Source organism: Daucus carota, chromosome 5 (assembly GCF_001625215.2).
Source record: "Daucus carota subsp. sativus chromosome 5, DH1 v3.0, whole genome shotgun sequence".
NCBI lineage: Eukaryota > Viridiplantae > Streptophyta > Magnoliopsida > Apiales > Apiaceae > Daucus > Daucus carota.
Window position 1 is genome coordinate 34,540,773 of NC_030385.2, and position 15,750 is coordinate 34,556,522.

The window sequence follows — 15,750 nt, forward strand, 5'->3', positions numbered from 1 at the left end:
AAGGTTGAGATAACCGGAGAAGATCTAGAGGCAATGGTGGTATTCGGTGGCCGAGTTGAAGTTGAAGTAATAGGTGTCCAACATGACTATGAACATACTAATTAACTTGATGAAATATATATGGAAATGATTATTTGAAGTCGGTTTGATTGATGGTGTTTTGTTTTTTCCGCCGACTGGAGTAACTAATGTCTTTTAAAGTGATATAAAAATGCATGGCGTTTTGTTTTATCTAACAGCTTCAGTAACAGTCGTGAGCAGTAATAGAGTGACTAACTGATGTCTTTTAAAGTGATATAAAAATACATGGCGTCAACAGTAATCTGAGTAACTGATGTCTTTTAAAGATCATCACATATTCTATGCACAGTACTACTCCCTCCATTCCAAAATAATAGTGGCTCATTATTTTTCAGATTTTCTTTTTTGTGAATATGATATGGATGTTAAACTTTTATTCAGAAAAAGAAAATTCAAAAAATAATTCATAAAAGTATGTTTGCACAAAGTCAAAGCCACTATTATTTGCAATAGAAGGAGTATAAAAATAATTGTTGGAATACAAATTTCACAACCTCAAAATCAAGAGTAGCACAAATGTATCCTAAAAAAAAGAGTGCCACAAATGATTTCTTGCACAAAATATAAGTGAAAGGTAAAAGTATAAATAAATATAAATTTAAAATTTAAAATAACAGAAATATGAGACGGGATCAAATTACTCGAGTGTATCCTATATTGAGTTCATTTGAAAATATTATTGAAAAATAAGTTTAAAGTAAAACTCATATTTTCCAACACAATACCAAACATTAATGAAAGATCTATCACATTAAAAGAGTATTTATGAAAAAGTGATACAATTGGAGTAGTGTATGAAATTATAATTAGTTTCAATTAGAAAAAGAATTGTTTTATGAAATACTATTTTCAATTTAATAACTAAAATATATTTATTTTATATTTGTTCAAAGTTATTAATTAACAATGAAAAATATTGATATAATTAATAAGGTCTATATCTTAACATTTTTTTAATATTACAATTAAATTTTCATAAACTAATCTTAATATAATTAATAAACAAGTGATTATAAATTTAATCTTATATAATGTACTATATCATCTATCGTTAGTCTCTTTAATTTTTTTCACGTATTTTTAAGAGTTTTGACTGCACACTTATAAATATTTTGTTAATTTTTTTTTATGAATAAAAATATGACATAATATTTTTATTCACAAAAAGATAATTTAAAAAATAATAAATTTAATCATGCGGACAAAACTCTTAAAATACATGCAAAAAGTCAAGAGCTTAACATATTCTAACACACTCCCTCTCTTATGATACTAGGAGAGGGAATAAATATTTCTAAATATTATTTTTAAAAATTTATTTTAAGTGTTTCGACCGTATATTTGTAAATATTATTTTTAAAAATTTATTTTTGTGAATAAAAATATGATACTAATATTTTTATTCCCAAAAGAAATTTCAAAAATAATATTTATAAGAGTACGGTCAAATCTCTTAAAAAAATATGTGAGAAAAAAGTCAAGCAACTATTATACAGAGGATGAGGAGTACTTCATTTCTAAAATTAATTATTACAATATTATTAAAATCACATAAAAAATATGTTCTCATCCTGGATATGGTATATATAAACCTTAACATATTAAGATAATACACCAACACCATGCTAAAATAATATAAACTAGGGAATTTGGCAAGAATACCCTTTTCTAGCATATTTATTGCAAAACTACCAACTGCCCCTTTTTATTGCATATATACGTTACTTTAAATATTTGTGTTAAAAAATTTGCATAATTACGGTCTTCAACTGCATCGTCTTCTTCCTCTCTTTCAGCCGGCGATTTCACTTGTCTTCAACGAGGTCCTCTTCTTCTGCTAGTGCTTTGCTTTTTAACAGCTAATTCAAGCATTTTTGTACATTTAGCTTTGTTTTAGTCGAACTTGTTTTGTAATGCGATTACATCTGTGCTTGTTGCTTGTATAAACCCTAGACTTTGAATGTCGTTTTTCTTGTTATATAATGTAAATCTCAAGTTGTTTTGCTGTTTGCATAGTGTGGGTTTGTTTTATTGAGTAGTTTTTGAGAGTTGCGTATAGGGTTTTATGGATTCATATGTTTGATTTGCAATTGGTTTGTGCTTGTAGGTCACTGATTTGAACTGATGTTAGTTGTATTTATGAGTTTAGTAGCTTTTATTATGATTTAGTACTTGAGTTTCGTTTTATTTTTAAGTTTATTTTGTTAGATTGGCTTATTAGTACCCTGTTTTGTTGATTTTGGTTAGAGGAGTAATGGTTCAGACAAGGCAATCATCAGCGTCTCCATCAGTTGCATCGGGTTCACGCTCAAAATCCAAAGGGAAGATGGTGAGAGCAAAGAAAGCTAAGTTAGCAGTTGCTTTGAAAAAATCGAAGCTCACTTTTCATGATGATCTTTGTGCTCCACCTCGGGTATGTTTTCTTTGTGTTTGTATGTTGGATGTTAGTATTAGTATTTATGTATGGTAGCTTCTAGTTTCAAATAATTAGCGATTACTAGTTATAACTGTATAATTTAGGTTTTGTTGTTTCTAATGTGTGATTGTTATGTGTTTTTATTGTATTTTCAGTGTAGTTAATTAGATATATTGATAGTTGGTGTCATAGTTAGTTGTGTTTTTTGGCTAGTTTATGTCATTAGTTTTTTGTAATTCAGTTGCGATTTATGTTTTTTTTTTTGTTCTTGTTAGGGTATGAAATATGAGATTCCGATTTCGAAACATAAAGGTGCAAAGATTTCTACTAGTAATAGATATGAGCCAATGACAGAGTTGCGTACTTTGTTATCTGAAAAGCAACTCGAGGAGTTTAGAAAATGCTGTTTTGGTCATTTCTTGGATATTCCTCATTTTAAGCTACAGAATCAACTTATTCATAATCTTTTACTAAGACAACTAGATCAATCCAATTCGCAAGAGCTTTGGATTGGAGTTGGTGGTATTAAGATGAAATTTGGGTTAAAAGAATTTGCTACTATAACCGGTCTTCTCTGTGCTGGTAGTTCTGACAAAATGCGTTGGTTCAAGACTGAAAATCAGTTTGTTTCTGATTATTATCAAGGAATTAATCCTATCTGCAAGAGCTCTGTGAGAAATGTGTTCATTTCTAGGCAATGGAAGACTGACAACGATGCTGTAAAGATGGGGAAGTTATATTTCCTTCATCATTTTCTGCTAACATCGACTACAGACACTCAGATTGCTAAAGGTGATTTCGATATGCTTGATTCTGATAGTTTTGATGACTTTCCATGGGGGAAAGAGATTTTTAAAGTCACCCTTGAATCTTTGAAAAGTAGTGTGAGAACGACATCCAAAGACAATTACTATCGACTTAATGGCTTTCCTTATGCTTTCCAAGTTTGGTTTTATGAATGTTGTCCTTACTTGAATGGGAAGTACTGTGAGAGGATTGCTGGTCATATCCCACGTTGCCTTAACTGGAAGAATGACTATCTTGGTAGATTTGATGAGTTTTACACAACTCTGTCATTAAACTCGACTGAGGTATATATGTCTATTTATTAGTTGATTAATCAGTTGCCTATGTATGAATTTGACATTCTTTTTGTTTGCTGCATCAGTTGGAATTGAAGGAGCTGGCTGCAACTGCTGAGGAGGTTGACAAATTTAAACTTGACATTATAGTTGTTCCTGCTAATAATGTCAAGAAAGTCACAACTGTTGATCGCTGTTTGGATAACAGTGATAATGATTTTGTTGATCCACTCCCATGATCTAGTAGTCGTGTTTCTCGATCAGCTGACAATTCGATGAAGAAGTTTGGAAAACGAATGAAGAAGCTGGAGTCAAGTCAGAAAACAATTTTATCAGATCTTGCTGATTTGAAAGTTGTTGTTAGTGAACACTATTCATACTTTGAAAGTGAATTTCTAAAATTACGTGACTTAGTTCTTAAAAAGGTATAAATTGTGCTTAGGTGTTTATACGTAGTTGCTTTTTTTTTTTGTTCTAATGTGATTCTTTTGTTTGTAGGTTGCTGATGATGTCGCTGAAGCAAATAATGAGGGCTTTACACCTGGGAATTTCTTCGCTGAGGTTCATAAATTTAGTGGTTTTTTTTTGTTCTCGGTTATTGTTTCTTTAATATCTACTTTGTTTATAGGTTGCGAATGAGGATGCTCAAGATAATAATGCAGCATGTGAAGGGGATAAAGGTTGTTTTACAGCTGATTGCACTGAAAATTTTGGCAATGATGTGAGTATTTTATAATGTAGTTCAATATTATTTTGATGTTCTACTGTTTGTATCATTATGTTGCTGACAATAAACTTTTTGTACTAAACTAGGTGTTAAATAGTGTTGCTGGTCCTTTAACTGTCATTGGTGTTGCTCCACAAGAAGTTCATAATAATGGTTCAACAGCTGACAATGGCGGTGAAGATCTAGTTGGTGTTGAGGAATTATCTCCTAATACTATTAAAGAGATGGAAGTTGTTATGCAGCATTATGATAAGGAAGGGAATTGTGATAGTGGTACAAAGATGCCACTAAATAAAGAGAGAGTTGAGAGTGCAGCTGTTGTTGTTGAGCCAGCAAAAGTGATAGTTGTAGTGGGAGAAGAGATTGCACATGAGATTGCTGTTGATGCTGCAAAGATAGTTGAAGGTGCAGAAACAGTTGCATTCAATAGTGAATATGTTCAATCAGTTGCAACACCAAACAAGATGTCTAGTGCTGTGTCTGAAATTAAAGAAGTGAAACCAGAGAATGCTGATAATCTAGTTCTTGAGGTGGCACGTGAAGTTGCCAAGCTTGATTTGTCAAGTGAGAAGATGGATGGCATTGCATCTGCTTTCAAGGATAAAAGTGTTGATGATATGAAGGATTCTGGAGTGGTAAAATATTATACTTAATTGTAATCAGTCAGTTTTTACATTTAATGTGCTAATATATTTATAATATTTATGTAGGTTGCTTCTGAAGTTATGGTGTTGCGAAACTCTTCCAGCAAAGTTGATTTGAACAATGTGGTTACTCCTTTGCCTCGAAGATCAATTAAGCTTCCTGGTTACTTGCAATCTCCTTTCATCCAACATTTTGGATCTAGTTCTGTTAATACCAGTGATGCAACCAATACAAAGAAAGTTGTCGGTATTTGTCCACTGGATGATAAAATTGGATGCTTACCAGAAATGGAGAGTAGCACATCGTACTACCATTGGCTGGACGATGGACTCTTGGTAAAAAATAAGTAAGTTATAGTAAAGCTTTGGGTATTTCATTTTATACTTTTGAGTTAAAATATACTTATATTGTAATTTTTTTTTTTGCAAGGAAAAAATTTTATTCAAAAGAAGATAATTTGATTAGCCCTTCTTTGAAGTTGGGATCGGAATTAATTTCAGAGAAGACCTGGTTTCATACCATTGAGTATGGTAGTAGTAATCTGTCAAGCTCTGTAAGTCACTTTCTTATCTTATATGTGTATTTTATTTTTAGTTTTAGTTGAATGTATACCTCTGTTTTAGGTGTTTTAATGATATATTTTTATTTTTGTTAGCATGTTGATGTATTTTTCTACTATTTGAGGAAGACATCAAAGTACAATTCAAATTGTACTTTGAAATTTACTACTACTGATTCGAGGTTCCACAAGAAGATTTCTTCAATGTTTGCGGATATTTCTGATTCGGATGATATTCTTTCTAAATTGAGCTCTAAACAAGAAATTCTTGATCTTATGAATGGTTGTACCCTGCCATATAGCTTGCCTTGGTCAACAGTTGATTCAGTATTTATTCCAATTTGGTTGAATGAGCAGAAGCATTGGCTTCTTGCTATCTTAAACTTTCGAGAGAGGGAGCTCATAATGTGTACTACTCTGTCTATTCCTGGAGCTGATATTGTTGTGAGGAATGCGCTGCTTCCTTTGTCTACTCTACTACCATATTTCTTGGAGATGAGTGGTTTTTATGAAAGAACTGATATTGATTTCTCTGCAAAATGTTACACGGACAAAGGAATTAATGGTTGCATTAGATCAATTATGGAGAGTTGTTATCCTCGTACAGCAGCAATGTAAGTATTTAGAAAACCACTAGTTGTTTACACTATTTATTGTGCTCTATTTTAATTTTTTTCTATTTGTGTTTGCCCTTGTTATGCAGAGACAGTGGTATGTATATGATATCGATTGCAGAGTATATTGCTTTGCAGAAGGAGTGTCCTAGAGATAACTTTGATGTTGATTCTCATCGATCGAGGATTGGATTTTCATTTTACTCTTATGCAATGGCAAAGCAAATTTATTGCTATGACAGTGACATTGAGCATGCTGATGAAGCTAAAAATGCCACTGATGTTGCAGCAAAAGATTCAGCAATAAAAGGAGGTCGCGGTAAACGGAAGGCAAATCCAGATTGTGGAAAGAAGGAAAAAATGGCAAAAGTTACAAGGAGAAGCAAGAAGGGGAAGCCAAATTCTATAGATATTCAATCAGAATCTTGAGAATGCTGTTCAAATGATACAATGTTGAAAACAGTTATGTTTCATGGATGTATGAAAACTTTAAATGTTTGGAAAATTAACTAGATATTCGAAGTTATGGTTTGTTGTTTTTAAAGATTGGTTAAATTGTTAATTTGAATTGTCTTTGTTGCAGTTTATTTAGTTGTTGTTATTTTGTTTCATTTTGAGTTGCATTTTTTTAAAGATATAGTCATAAAGTAGTTCTTTGATTGGTTGCAAATGTAACTATAAGTATATAATATGCTTTAGTTGCATAAGTTGAAACAAGTAACCATATAATTTGAACAAGTATTTATATTTTGTTAGTTGCAGGAGGGCCCGCTAGGGCTTTGCAAAAAAATATTTATTGCATATATGGTTGCAGTTACAGTTATATCTAAGGTTTTGACAATTTTAGTTGCTTTTAAATTTGAAAAATTAGTTCAAGGTGGTTGTAATTGTAGGTATTGGTTGCTTTTTTAGAGTTGCATTTGGGTTAACATTTTAATCATAAAATTTTTATGTGATAAATTAAATGCTTACATTTAGTTGCATTTAGAGTTGTAAACTGGTTGCATATCTAGTTTCATCAGAAGTTAAAAAAGGTTATATATATAGTTGCAGTTGAGTTTAGGGTTTATGGGTGAGGGTTTAGGTTTTAGGTACGGACGAATTACTAGTTTGACCTTTTAACATTTAAGGGTTCACTTTCCCTTTTGGGTTTTGGAATGATTAATTCCCACTGTATATGAAATTGGCCGACAGTTAGGGTTTAGGATTGAGGGTGTAGGGCCGGTAGGCCCTACTCCCTCGAGCCTAAACCCTAACCAAGCGAGGCTGAAGGGCCGAAGGCCCTGAAGCCGAGACGTCGGCGGAATACATAAATTTACAACCGTTAGCACTTAGGGTTTAGGTTTGGGTTGCAGAATGATTAATTCCCACTGTATATGAAATTGGCCGACAGTTAGGGTTTAGGATTGAGGGTGTAGGGCCGGTAGGCCCTACTCCCTCGAGCCTAAACCCTAACCAAGCGAGGCTGAAGGGCCGAAGGCCCTGAAGCCGAGACGTCGGCGGAATACATAAATTTACAACCGTTAGCACTTAGGGTTTAGGTTTGGGTTGCAGAATGATTAATTCCCACTGTATATGAAATTGGCCGACAGTTAGGGTTTAGGATTGAGGGTGTAGGGCCGGTAGGCCCTACTCCCTCGAGCCTAAACCCTAACCAAGCGAGGCTGAAGGGCCGAAGGCCCTGAAGCCGAGACGTCGGCGGAATACATAAATTTACAACCGTTAGCACTTAGGGTTTAGGTTTGGGTTGCAGAATGATTAATTCCCACTGTATATGAAATTTTTTGTTGCATATAAGGTTGCATTCAGTTGATTATATTGTAATCTAATGGCCCCGCCAGGGGCACACCATACATCAGTTATAACTTACAGTTTTCAGTTGCATATAGTTAAGCACATATGGTTGTATTTGGATTTAAGTCTAAATTTTTTGCAATAGTATTTTCAACATCATCTTATAGTAGTTGCAATTTTAGTTGCTTTTAAATTTGCAAAAAGCAGTTGTAGGTAGTTGCATTTGTAGTTATTGGTTGCTTTTGAGAGTTGCATTTGCGTTTTCATTTTATTCATAAAATTTGATTACATATTTGGTTGCATTTGGAGTTTATTTATTGTTGTTGTAATAGTGGTTGTAGTTGTAGTTGTTTTTAGAGTTGAATAATAAGATCACTTTAGTTGTATAATAGGTGTCAATTGGTTGCATCATTTAATTTAAAAATATATTTAGTTGCATTTAGAGTTGTAAAGTGGTTGCATGTATAGTTTCAACATTAGTTATGAAATTTTAAATATATGTTTTAGTTGGAGTTTATTTATGGTTGTTTTAATATAAAATTACTTTTTAGGTTGCATTATTGTTTGCAGAGGAATACAATGGAACTAATGGCACTAATGAAATTATATATGTACTTAAAGATAACAGAAATCATGTTTACACATGGTATTGGGGCTGAATATACTTCAATATGAATTTTAAATGAAGCAATTAGTTGTCTCAAGTCAATATGAATTCCTAGAGTTTTAATAGAAAAATAAACGTACAAATTTTCTAATTAACTTTCATAGGATTTCTGCAAGTTCTTCTATTATGTCCAATTTGCTTGCACTTCCCGCATTGAACTTGTGTCGTCTTTGCACTTCTTTCCCAAGTAGCCTTGCATCTTCTTTTCTTTGGCCTGCCAACCCTTATTCTTCCTTGTGGAGGGTAAACTACAACTGATTTGATATCCTCAGGTACTTGCCAAGCATCCTGGTGACCAACAGGATATACAATTTCTTTATAAGTTGCAACCATCGTTTCTTTCTTGTAATATGGTGAGCAATAGTCATAAGGGTCAAGGCTTGATTTTTGTAAAGCAGCAATGGCATGGGAACATGGAATATGATCCATTTGAAACCTGCAACAGAAAGAAACAATGATCAGAATACATAAAGTAAAGGGGAATTCGGAAGAATATATAATTTTACAAACCTGTTGCAGTTGCAAGTTTTTGTGCTCAAGTCAACAATATACTTTTTCTCCTTGTTATGAACTTCAAAAAAAATTTCATTTGTCGGGTGCACCTAAAATTCAAGTAAATCAGTACAAAATATTATTAAAACAAGAGTATATAACAGTTTATTAAACGAATTAGTTGCATTTTATATAAAATACCGTCAAATCAATAGAGTAGTGGTAGTTTGTTTTCAGCAGATCTTCATATTTTGCTGTCAACTTTGTCGAGGTTGCATTTGCTTCATTCCTATTTTTCCAACTCCATTTTTGTATCAAGGCTCGCAAACTTTCAATCATCGTACAAATTGGCAACTCCCGTATTGAAATGATGACAGAATTTAAACATTCAGCAATGTTTGAAGTCATGTTTGAATACCGATTGTTTGCTGAATGAACTTTAGCCCATTTTTCATAGCCAACTTCTAATAAAAACATTTGCACTCTTTTATCGACCTTCTCAATTTCTTTCATGTGATAGTCAAATTTCTTAATTGTATATGCATTTGCAGCAGAGAGAAATGCATCTTTTACCCTCTTCAAATTTTTCCTGAACTTAGTTTTCATGTTGCCAAGTATATGAAAAACGCAAAAAACATGAGGTACTTCAGCGTATACCTTAGCAGCTCCTTTGATAATGCTTTCATGTCTGTCTGATACTATAACCATATCTTCTCTTCCTCCATAAGCTTTTCTGAATTTGACGAAAAACCACTCCCATGATTGATCGTTCTCTGAATCAACAACGGCAAATGCTAGTGGAAAGATTTTGCCACCTGCATCTTGAGTTGCAGCAACTAATAATGTCCCTCCATATGCTGATTTCAGAAAAGTTCCATCAACAACTACAATAGGAAGACAATAATTCCATCCCTTTATTGAAGCATTCAAAGCAATGAAAACATACATGAAACATTTATCTTGTGTCAACTGGAGTTCCACGACTGATCCCACATTTGTATTGTACAACATATACAAATAAGTATATAAATCAGAAAAGGATTCAGTTGCATTCCCTCTCACAATTTCCATTGCTTTTTCCTTAGATCTCCATGCTTTATTGTATGTGAGGTTGACATTGTGATCATGCTTCAAGTCACGTATAATATCTGCAACTGTGTAGGACGTTTTGATATTTGTGAACTTCTGTTTTATTGTATCTGCAACAATGCTTGTTGTTGCTTGTCGTTGTCCTTTAAATCGTATTTCTAAAGCACAGTTATGAATGTTAACAAACCTCCGTATTACAAACTGATCAGTTCTGCCATTCCTTGATGCACGCAACAACCAACTGCAACTGTTGTCTAGACATTTCACTAAATACTCTTTCCTGCAAGACTTGTGCACTTTAAACTGGAAATTCTTCTTTATTGCATAGTGGCTTAGAGCAATCTGCAGTGTTTCTTTGTCCTTGTAAACTTGCATTGGTATCAAATCTGACTTGTGCTTGTCTTCTATGATTTCATTTGAACCGACCTCTGCACTAGTTGTTGTAACAAGATCATTAGTTGGCATAGTCAGCAGTTGTCGTGAAACCATTTCTGCATAGTCCATAAAGTCTCCAACAGTGTTTTTGTTTAAATCATCAGGGAAGTCATTAGCAACACTGGATGATAAGCATTCTGTAATCTGAGCTTCATCACAAACATTATCAACGGTTGCTTCACTCCGAGTGGAATTAACTGATGGTTGCATATACGATTCTTGTAAAGTAATGCTCAAAGGGTACTTGTTAAAATCAGCCTCTCTTTTCTTCAACTCTATATAAAACAACAAATTGTTGTCATCCAAAATTTTAAATGGTGGATAGCCTTCTTTTGCTTGGTACTCAATTATCAATGTAGTCAACTGGGGCTGCAATTTCAGTTCGTTACATATCATTCCTACCAAGTAAATGTAGTTGCAATTTGCTGGAAGTAGCACACCAAAAACCTTGAAATTTTTGTAATTATTGTTCTCATCCCAGTGTCCACTATGTTGCACAATAATTGGGATGTTATCCATATCTACAAAACAGATTTTGAACAAAAATTAGTGATTCGTCAATGAGTTACAACTAAAGATTAGATAGCAACAGCAGATGCAAAATATTAACTAGTGGATCATTAAGTTAAAAAAAAAATGAACACCAGACTAGCTCTCAATAGCATATGCGACATGGTTAGACAAGTCCATTGAATGGCTAGAAAATCAGGACGAAAACTCTATTTGATCAACTCAGTGCAACTCCAAAACTAGTGCCTCATTATGTTAAAAAACAGGAAAACCGCCTTAGATCTCAACTTCATCTGCGACATGGTTAGACAACTCAATAGAATGGCTAAAAAATCAGCACCAAAACTGTATTTCATCAACTCACTGCAACTCCAAAACTAGTGCGTCATTTTGTTAAAAAAGAGGATAACCACACTTGCTCTCAGCTTCATATTCGACATGGTTACACAAGTGAATTGAATGGCTAGAAAATCAGGATCAAAACTCTATTTCATCAACTCACTGCAACTCCAAAACTAGTGCTTCATTTTGTTAAAAAACAGGATAACCACACTTCCTCTCACCTTCATATTCGACATGGTTACACAAGTGAATCGAATGGCTAGAAAATCAAGACCAAAACTCTATTTCATCAACTCACTGCAACTCCAAAACTAGTGCTTCATTTTGTTAAAAAACAGGATAACCACACTTCCTCTCACCTTCATATTCGACATGGTTACACAAGTCCATATGCGACATCTTTACACAATTCAATTGAGTAGCTACACAATCAAAACCAAAATTCTATTTCATAAACGTCTTGCAACTAAGATACAAACAACTAAATAGCTACTTAACAATCAAAATCAAACAATTGGACACTGTTTTTTGCAACTGCAAATGTGCAATTTGAGTTCAGATGCAACTAAAAACTACATAATTCCAAATACACAGATTCAACACAAGTGAGAACTTATCTACAATTTCAGATAAAACAAATCATCATAAACTACTTCAATCGGAAACATTTAAAGCAAACAAAAAACTGGATCTTAAATTCGATTGAAAATTCGAGTATAGATTCAAACTTCGAAAATTCGAGTATAGATTCAAACTTACTGATCCAGTGAATCGGAATAAGAAATCGCGATTTGATTGTCGGTAGCAAAAAGCAGAGAAGAAATCGCGATTTGATTGTGTGGAAGTGTGGGGAGATGGCAGTGAAGATGTTTTTCTCGGGAGAGAATGAAAAGCAACGTTATGCAACAAACTGGTAACTAATAACTAACTTACCGTATTTTTGCAATGATAAACTATTGTAGTCTAGGTTTGCAAATTAAATGTAAAAACAAATCGTAAATCTGCACTTTTTTACTTTTTTAAATATAATAATGAAAAATTCCCTATAAACTAAAGACAAAATCAACATTAAGGCAAAATCATAAGAATGTTCAACAATCCACCTGAACAAAAATACTAAATCTTATTACAGAGAAATCTTAGTGCCATCATTAATCATACTAATCATTTTACAAGGAGAATGCTGAGACATAGAACAAAAGGAACCTTCTTTGTTCACACAAAGAATGGGTTCTATTGGAGATTGGGAGCCTGTCTCTTTTGAAGCCTCCATCTATTCAGCTACCCTGCAATATGGGATCATCTCATAATTTATCCTGAATACTATAAAAACAAGACTTGGAATACAAATCTCTCAAATCACAGCCTCAAAATCAAAAGGGATACAAATGATTCCTATGTTTGCACAAACTATAAATGAAAAGTACAAATATAAAAAATATTAATTAAACAAAACGAAAAATAACAGAAAAATCATAAACATATGAGATGGAATCGGAGTACCTCAAGTAAAAGGTTGAGATAACCTGAGAGGATCTAGAGGCAATGCTGGTATTCGGTGGCCAGGTTGAGGTTGAGGCTGAATTTGGAGTAATAGGTGTCCAACATGACTATGAACATACTAATTAACTTGATGAAAATATATATTAAAATGATTATTTGAAATCGGTTTAATTGATGGTGTTTTGTTTTTTCCGCCGACAGGAGTAACTGATGTCTTTTAAAGTGATATAAAAATGCATGGCATTTTGTTTTGTCTGACAGGTTCAGTAACAGATAAAAATTGCATGGCGTTTTGTTTTGTTCGTCAGCAGTAATCGAGTAACTGATGTCTTTTAAAGTGATATAAATATGCACTGTGTTTTATTTTGTTGGGTTTTTTAAAGTGATACAAAATTGCAAGGAGTTTGTTTTGTCCGGCAGCTTCGGTAACCAATATTTCTTTAACTTATATAAAAGTTTATGGCATTTGATCAACTATACAAGTGACTTAAACCGACATTAATCTAAAATAGTATAAATCAAAGACACAATACACATTACAGTTAAATCACAAGGATGTCCAGCAATCCACCGGAACTAAAACACTAAATCCTATTACACAACAGAAATCTTAGTGCCATCATACTAATCACATGTCACTAGCAGAATACTATGATATAGAACATACTAATCATACTAATCACATGTCACTAGCAGAATACTGTGAAGTTGGAGTAATAGGTGTCCAACATGACTATGAACATACTAATTAACTTGATGAAAACATTGATGAAAATGATTATTTGAAGTCGGTTTGATTCATGGTGTTTTGTTTTTTCCGTCGGCAGGAGTACCTGATGTCTTTTAAAGTGATATAAAAATGCATGGCCTTTTGTTTTTGTCTGACAGCTTCAGTAACAGATAAAAATATTGCATGGCTTTTTGTTTTGTTTGTTTTGTTCGTCAGCAGTAATCGAGTAACTGATGTCTTTTAAAGATCATCACATATTCTATGCCTACTCCCTCCATTACAAAATAATAGTCGCCCATTATATTTTAAAATAAATTATTACAATATAATTAAAATCACGTAAAAAATATTTTCCGGTCGTAGATAAGGTATATACAAATATTAATATATTAAGATAATGCACCAACATCATGCTAAAATAGTATAAACCAAAGACAAAAAAATCATTAAGGTAAAATCATAAGAATGTCCAACAATCCACCTGAACAAAAACACTAAATCCTATTACAGAGAAATCTAAGTGCCATCGTTAATCATACTAATCATTTCACAAGGAAAATGCTGTGACATAGAACAAAAGGAACCTTCTTTGTTACTGAACTCTGGGGACTGCCATTGCATCTGGCTCCTAGATCTTGTCAAGCTTTTCTTTTTGACCACCGGGTTGGCTTTCCTGATAGCATCCTTTCCAGCAGCCCGATAATCAAATGAGCACTCATGCTTTTCAGGGCAGTGATGATCTGCACAGTACAAGTTTCCACACCTGCAACTGAAACCTGTTAAACCAACACGTTTCCCACAACTGCAGCACCTATTTGGTCCCACTTTAACTTTCACCTCTGAATCCTGGTTTGAGGATGATGAGTCACCCGGTGCTAAAGTGGTGGAAAATTTTGACTGCACATCTCCGGCTTGCAAATTAATGGTGTCACCAGCTGCAGGTTCCTTGTGGGTACTGCCAGAGCCACCGTGCACAATATTCTCAATAGATGTTGCTGTGAGTTTTTCAAGCCCATGTTTGAGTATCATGTCGTTGTAGCACTTGGAGCACATGTTCATAGTCTCTGTAGTGCCGAAAAAGCCACAGTTGTTGACACAAAGAATGGGTTCTTTTGGAGATTGGGAACCTGTCTCCTTTGAGGCCTCCATCTATTCAGCTACCCTGCAATATGGAATGATCTCATGATCTATCTATAATACTATAAAAACAGTACATGGAATACAAATTTCTCAACCTCAGGATCAAAAGGGACACTAATGATTTGCACAAAATATAAATGAAAGGTACAAGTATAGATAAATATTAACCAAACAACATAAAAAACAACAGAAATTTACGTATGAGATGGTATGGGAGTACCTGAAGTAAAGAGGTTGAGATAACTGGAAAAGATCTGGAGGTATTCTGTGGCCTGGTTGAAGTTGAAGTTGGAGTAATAGTTGTCCAAGAGAACTTTATGAACATATGATGAAGATAGACATGAAACACAGATTGAACGTGATTTGACTCACGACGTCTAGTTTTTTCCATCTGTAAAAGTAACCGATTACTTTTAAAGTGATATAAAAATGCATGGGATTTTGTCTTTTGTGCGTGTAGAAGTAACCGATTTCCTTTAAACTGATATAAGAGTGCATGGGATTTTGTTTTATTTGGAACAGGTATTTTTTTAACTTTGATAAAAGTTTATGTTATTAGTAAGTGATACAAACAGTAAGGTTGATAGACCACTGTCAAAGACTTACGAGATATATAAACCTTAACTTATTTACAAGTCTATCCAATCTTAAGTCAATTTAAATGTGTTATTGGAAAATTTAATATAAAACCATTTTATCCAACAAAAAACTAAAGATTAATGAAAGATCATTAGATTTTTTTTTTATGAAATAGTGATACAATTGGAGAATATGAAATTGTTATTAATTTCAATTAGCAACAGAAATGTTTTATTAAATATTATTGTTAATTTGATAACTAAAATATATTTATTTTATACTTGTTCTAACTTATTAAGTATTGACAAAAAAAATTGATGTAGTTAATGAGTTCTATATATTTTC

The 15,750-nt window shown here is 33.2% G+C and overlaps 4 protein-coding genes across 4 annotated transcripts; 2 read left to right on the forward strand and 2 right to left on the reverse strand.

Annotated features, from left to right (window-relative positions):
- The first annotated feature begins 1,846 nt into the window (after positions 1–1,846).
- On the forward strand, positions 1,847–3,818 carry LOC108222706 (uncharacterized). The gene is made up of 4 exons (XM_017396590.2): positions 1,847–1,904; positions 2,329–2,494; positions 2,773–3,588; positions 3,666–3,818. Exons 2-4 carry the CDS (start codon positions 2,336–2,338, stop codon positions 3,816–3,818), a joined length of 1,128 nt encoding a protein of 375 aa, XP_017252079.1. The 5' UTR covers positions 1,847–1,904; positions 2,329–2,335.
- A 36-nt stretch (positions 3,819–3,854) lies between these two features.
- LOC108222705 (uncharacterized) lies at positions 3,855–6,557 on the forward strand. The gene is made up of 8 exons (XM_017396589.2): positions 3,855–4,004; positions 4,078–4,140; positions 4,208–4,300; positions 4,393–4,941; positions 5,017–5,297; positions 5,381–5,504; positions 5,607–6,124; positions 6,214–6,557. Exons 1-8 carry the CDS (start codon positions 3,855–3,857, stop codon positions 6,551–6,553), a joined length of 2,118 nt encoding a protein of 705 aa, XP_017252078.1. The 3' UTR covers positions 6,554–6,557.
- A 2,115-nt stretch (positions 6,558–8,672) lies between these two features.
- Positions 8,673–11,852, reverse strand: LOC108221644 (uncharacterized). Its single transcript, XM_017395508.1, has 4 exons — positions 11,813–11,852; positions 9,279–11,122; positions 9,096–9,187; positions 8,673–9,021 (listed from the first exon to the last, which is right to left on the reverse strand). Exons 1-4 carry the CDS (start codon positions 11,850–11,852, stop codon positions 8,673–8,675), a joined length of 2,325 nt encoding a protein of 774 aa, XP_017250997.1.
- Positions 11,853–14,202: 2,350 nt separating this feature from the next.
- LOC108221645 (zinc finger A20 and AN1 domain-containing stress-associated protein 4-like) lies at positions 14,203–14,835 on the reverse strand. Its single transcript, XM_017395509.1, has one exon. It carries the CDS (start codon positions 14,833–14,835, stop codon positions 14,203–14,205), a length of 633 nt encoding a protein of 210 aa, XP_017250998.1.
- Positions 14,836–15,750: the final 915 nt, after the last annotated feature.

What these genes read in the sequence shown, in the direction of transcription:
- LOC108222706 (XM_017396590.2), top strand. Translation starts at nt 2,336, where the DNA reads ATGGTTCAGACAAGGCAATCATCAGCGTCTCCATCAGTTGCATCGGGT. An exon ending in ATCTTTGTGCTCCACCTCGG is followed by an intron (nt 2,495 to 2,772) that starts GTATGTTTTCTT and finishes TGTTCTTGTTAG; the next exon opens with GGTATGAAATATGAGATTCC. An exon ending in TGTCATTAAACTCGACTGAG is followed by an intron (nt 3,589 to 3,665) that starts GTATATATGTCT and finishes TTGCTGCATCAG; the next exon opens with TTGGAATTGAAGGAGCTGGC.
- LOC108221644 (XM_017395508.1), bottom strand. Translation starts at nt 11,852, where the DNA reads ATGTCGCATATGGACTTGTGTAACCATGTCGAATATGAAG. An exon ending in ACTACTCTATTGATTTGACG is followed by an intron (nt 9,188 to 9,278) that starts GTATTTTATATA and finishes CTTGAATTTTAG; the next exon opens with GTGCACCCGACAAATGAAAT. An exon ending in AAAACTTGCAACTGCAACAG is followed by an intron (nt 9,022 to 9,095) that starts GTTTGTAAAATT and finishes TTTCTGTTGCAG; the next exon opens with GTTTCAAATGGATCATATTC.
- LOC108221645 (XM_017395509.1), bottom strand. Translation starts at nt 14,835, where the DNA reads ATGGAGGCCTCAAAGGAGACAGGTTCCCAATCTCCAAAAGAACCCATT.
- LOC108222705 (XM_017396589.2), top strand. Translation starts at nt 3,855, where the DNA reads ATGAAGAAGTTTGGAAAACGAATGAAGAAGCTGGAGTCAAGTCAGAAA. An exon ending in GTGACTTAGTTCTTAAAAAG is followed by an intron (nt 4,005 to 4,077) that starts GTATAAATTGTG and finishes TTTTGTTTGTAG; the next exon opens with GTTGCTGATGATGTCGCTGA. An exon ending in TATCCTCGTACAGCAGCAAT is followed by an intron (nt 6,125 to 6,213) that starts GTAAGTATTTAG and finishes CTTGTTATGCAG; the next exon opens with AGACAGTGGTATGTATATGA.